The 4097-nt window shown below is 60.1% G+C and overlaps 1 protein-coding gene across 1 annotated transcript in view; it reads right to left on the bottom strand.

Annotated features, from left to right (window-relative positions):
- Positions 1–4058, bottom strand: part of PPL (periplakin) — a 66723-nt gene extending 62665 nt beyond the window's left edge. The window contains 1 exon segment of the mRNA XM_011978455.1: positions 3997–4058. Within this exon segment, the coding sequence (XP_011833845.1) occupies positions 3997–4058 (62 nt within the window).
- Between the last annotated feature and the right edge of the window lie 39 nt (positions 4059–4097).

Genomic DNA, 4097 nt, shown 5'->3' with positions numbered 1-4097 from the left:
TTTGAGACAGAGTCTCGCTCTTTTGCCCAGGCTGGAGTGCAGTGGCACAATCTCGGCTCACTGCAACCTCTGCCTCCCAGGTTCAAGTGATTCTCCTGCTTCAGCCTCCTGAGTAGCTGGGATTACAGGCACCCACCACCATGCCCAGCTAATAAAACACTGTGTGCTTAACCACCAAGAGGCTCAGGGTACCCCCGGTGCCTCCCAGTAGAGCATGCTTCCCTTTTGCCAGCTCTCCCCTCAAAGCCTGGGGTCCTGCCTCCCATGCAGGAGCACTCCATCAGGGCTGGGCCAGTGTTGCAAGACCTGTGTAGGTGAGGCCAGGCTGCTGGGTGTTTACTGGGACCCAGATCAGGGTGGAGAGGCAAGATTAATCCCATTCAACAGATTCAGAAGCACTGAGACTCAGGGAGGCTGTTTCTTTTAAAATAGAGGCAGAATTCAGCCTGACTGCAGAGCTGGGTCTTGGCCACTCCATCCTGCCCCGTGACAGGTCAGATGCCTCCTATGGGAAGTCCTCCCTCACCTCCCAGCATCTGTGCTCTGACTGTGACAGTTCTCACTTCAGGCGAGTCACAAAGCAAGCGAGTGGCCAGGCTGGAGACCTCATCTGTCCGGCTCTACGCTCCATTGCTCGTGCCTGGCCCTATCAGCCCGATGCTCACATAACGATACATGTACTGAACCTTGACTCCATCTTACTCTCTGATGTGACTGCCAGCGACTCAAGTGCAGGGAGGTGGTTAACGTCTCCTCCACCTGCTAACCCCCAGCAACAGTGCCTATGGAATTATGCGGTACACAGCCTGTCCACCATGATATCAAGTTTAACCCTGGGTATACCACAGCCACCTTGCCCGCATCTGCTTAATAACTGTAATTGTCATAGCTGCCATTACCTGAGGCCTCTTATCATTCTCAACCTTTCCCCTGCATTATTTCATTTAATCCTCAGTCAACATCTCCAAGCAGGTACCGTGCTTATTCCTATCCCACAGGTGAGAAAACAGGCTCAGAGAAGTCAAGCAGCTCCTCTGAGGTTGCACAGCCAGGGGGGTGGGAGCGGGTCTCCTCCAGGGCCTTTCTGCTAGGCTGGATGCTGTCCTCGGTGACCCGCACCATCCAGCCTGACTCTGTCATTAGCTCAGGTGTGAAGATCAGCTCTCACACCTGTCATTAGGAACCCGGGCAACGGGAGCAACGGGGTTCACACCCTGTCCCGGCCCAGGTGGACAAACTGGAAGGGGTGGCTTTCTTGGCGGGGTGTTTCATTCACTCATTCACACTTTGTAGTCCAAAGGCCTGACTACCTTGGGTGTGAAAGCACAACTTGGGGCTCCTGGGTCCCCTGGGCCCGGAAAGGGGTGCTAACCCTCATCCAGGCACCTCCCGTGTGCTGTGCCCTGCTCCTCCCAGCAGCCCTAGGCATGAGACACTCAGTATCACCACCCGTGCTGTGCAGAAAGGTAAAACAAGGCTTCCAGAGGCTCCAGGGTGGAGATGCCAGGATCAACAGTGAGACCTTCTGCTCGCCGTGCTGGAGCTCCTACCTGCCCCACCATGCCGAATCTCACCAGCAACCTTGTTCTCCCCCAAACAATGGAGCGGGCCCCTGGAAAACTCGGGGTGAACGAATAACTTGGAGATCCACTTCCTGTGACCAGCGACCACAGCCTAGAGCCACAAGTCTGTCCCTTCCACCCCCAACCAAGACACGTGCTATGGGGTTAGCTGGGCATCAGGCAATGCTCGAGAGATGCATTTGAGAGAACTGGATACAGGATTACCTCCACCCCACAATCTAGTCTAAGAACTAGTCCCCACTAAGGGGAGGGGGCAGAGGGATGCACTGGGCTTGGAGACCACCCGGGGAGGCATCTGACACCTGCTCAGAGTTGTGGCTGTGCTCATTCTGTGCTGGGGTGGCAAGGCTCAAAGGAATGGTCTTTCACCCCATGCTGAGGGACAGAATCAGGAGGGCTTCCTGGAGAAAGAGACATCTAAGTGGAGACCTGGGACCAATGGCTGTCAGTCTAGGACAGACGGCGGCTGCTTTGGGCCAGGGATACAGAGAGTGGCGGGACCCCAAATCTTTGCCACCCCAGACCCTCTGAGTCCCTGCAGCTATAAAGGATGGGATGCCTTTCATCCTCACACTTTCAGGAAAGCCCGCACCCCTCCCAGCTTGTCTGGGTTCATTACAACCTTTTGTTAGGTCCAAGCTGAGGCCTTCAGGGATGGAAAGCTGCAGAAAGGAGGGAGGCTGGGGGGAGGCAGAGGGCGGGGGGAGGCAGAGGGCGGGGGGAGGCAGAGGGCGGGGCGAGGCCTGGCCCCACTCCTGGTGTGTGGGTGTCTGCATGTGTGAAGGACTGGATGGGCCTAGTCTCTGGGGTGGAGAGGACAGAACGGTTCTCCACGGCTGGCACAGAGCATCCAATTGTGCAATGCCCCAGGGAACAGTGCAGGGACTGGACGGGCCCCCGGCTGGGTCCGAGTGCCAGCTGGACGCAGCCACGGAGGAGCAGCAGGCAGGCCCTGCCCAGTCTCTGGGGTTGTGAAAGATAGGGGAGGGGTGGGGAAATCTCTGAAGGGGGGAAATGCCTCTGAGCTTGAAAGGGCCCAAATGGAGATATGGGTGGGTGGGATCACAGGGCAGGGGGGCTTCTGAAAGGGCTGGAAGGCCAGGGAATGGAGTGTTGCACTCCAGCATGCCAGGGCCCCACTGCCTGCACCTGTCGGACTGGTCGGCCTAGGCCGGACTGCAGGGGTTGGGTGGGAGCCCTGGGCCCAGAAGCCTCTCCTTGCCTTCTTCTGGGGCCTAGGGAGGGAGTGAGGAGCTGCTGGAGGGCACATTGCGGGCTCCCAGTGAGAGCAGCTTGGGGGCAGAACTCCCAGCCAGGAGAGCCATGCAATTTGCGGGCCCCTCACCTGCCTGAAGCCTCTTGTCCAGGAAGCTGGCAAAATGGTCCTTGCTAACCCAGAGCCCCCATTCTATTTTCAGAAGTGGGGGGATAAAGCAGGGGCTGGATTCCCACCGCCTCCATCAATCTCAGCATCTCCACCAGGCTCCCCCAAACAGGTTATTAAGTGAACACATTAGGCTTATCAAAACGGACGTGGGCTGCTTCTCACTGCAAACACATCAAGACATGCCATTCCCCTCCCAGGCCGCCCTGGGAACCCGCGGCTCAGAGACACCGCCAGTTTCGGGGCTGGGGTGGGGGCAGGGAGCCACACCCCTGAGAAACCGAGCTTCGAAGAGGAGGCCCGGACGCCACCCAACCTCCGCTCAGAACCCAGAGGGTGGGGAGGTAAAGGGGGTGCCTGCCCGTGTGCCCCTCGACCCGACCTCGCACCCCCCAGGGCCTCTGAGCGCGGCTCTGGAGCGCAGAGTGGCAGGTGCCGGGAAGGGCAGCGGGGGATGGCCCACCCCCTTCGGACCCCCACCCCCTCGCCTCTCCGACGCCAGGAACACTTGCGCGGTCTCAGAGGCACTGGAGAGCACCCCTCCGACGCCAGCTCAATTTCCCTGCCTCAGGGCGCCCCCTGGACGGAGCTTCCTGGGTCGCCCACGGCGACCACGCCTTAAGTGCCCGGTCCTCCAAAAACTCCGCCCCCGCATCCAGGTGGCTATTCCCGGTCCTGGGCGACCCTCTGCTCAAGAGCGACCCTGGGACACGGGGGTGCCCTGTACCCCCAGCTCAGCTGCCCATGCCCTAGGCCCTCAAGGCAACGCTCCCTGGGCTCCCGGAGTCCCCGAAGTCCGCAATTATGCTCCCCCTCGGGTGCCCCAGCCAGTCCCCTACCACCCGGCGGTGCTTTCCAGCTTCAGGGTGGCCTCGGTCCCACGTTCCCGCGAGTCTCGCACTCCCGGTTCAGTCCCCTGTTCCTGGGCCCCCGTGACCCCCATTCCTACACTGCCCGGGCGGTCTTCCCGGTCCTGTGCGCCCACAGGCGCAAGAGCGTCCCGGAACGGAGCTGCGGGCGCCTCCTCACCTCCGGGTCTGCACAGTGGGGCTGTATTTGCCTTTGTTTCTCTTCCTGAAGAGCGAGTTCATGGTGGCGCTCGGGGTGCGGGCGGTGGCGGCTGGCGGGCC

Source organism: Mandrillus leucophaeus, unplaced genomic scaffold (assembly GCF_000951045.1).
Source record: "Mandrillus leucophaeus isolate KB7577 unplaced genomic scaffold, Mleu.le_1.0 Scaffold195, whole genome shotgun sequence".
Lineage (NCBI taxonomy): Eukaryota > Metazoa > Chordata > Mammalia > Primates > Cercopithecidae > Mandrillus > Mandrillus leucophaeus.
The sequence above is the reverse complement of the archived record's forward strand: the minus strand, read 5'-3'. Positions and strand labels throughout refer to the sequence as shown.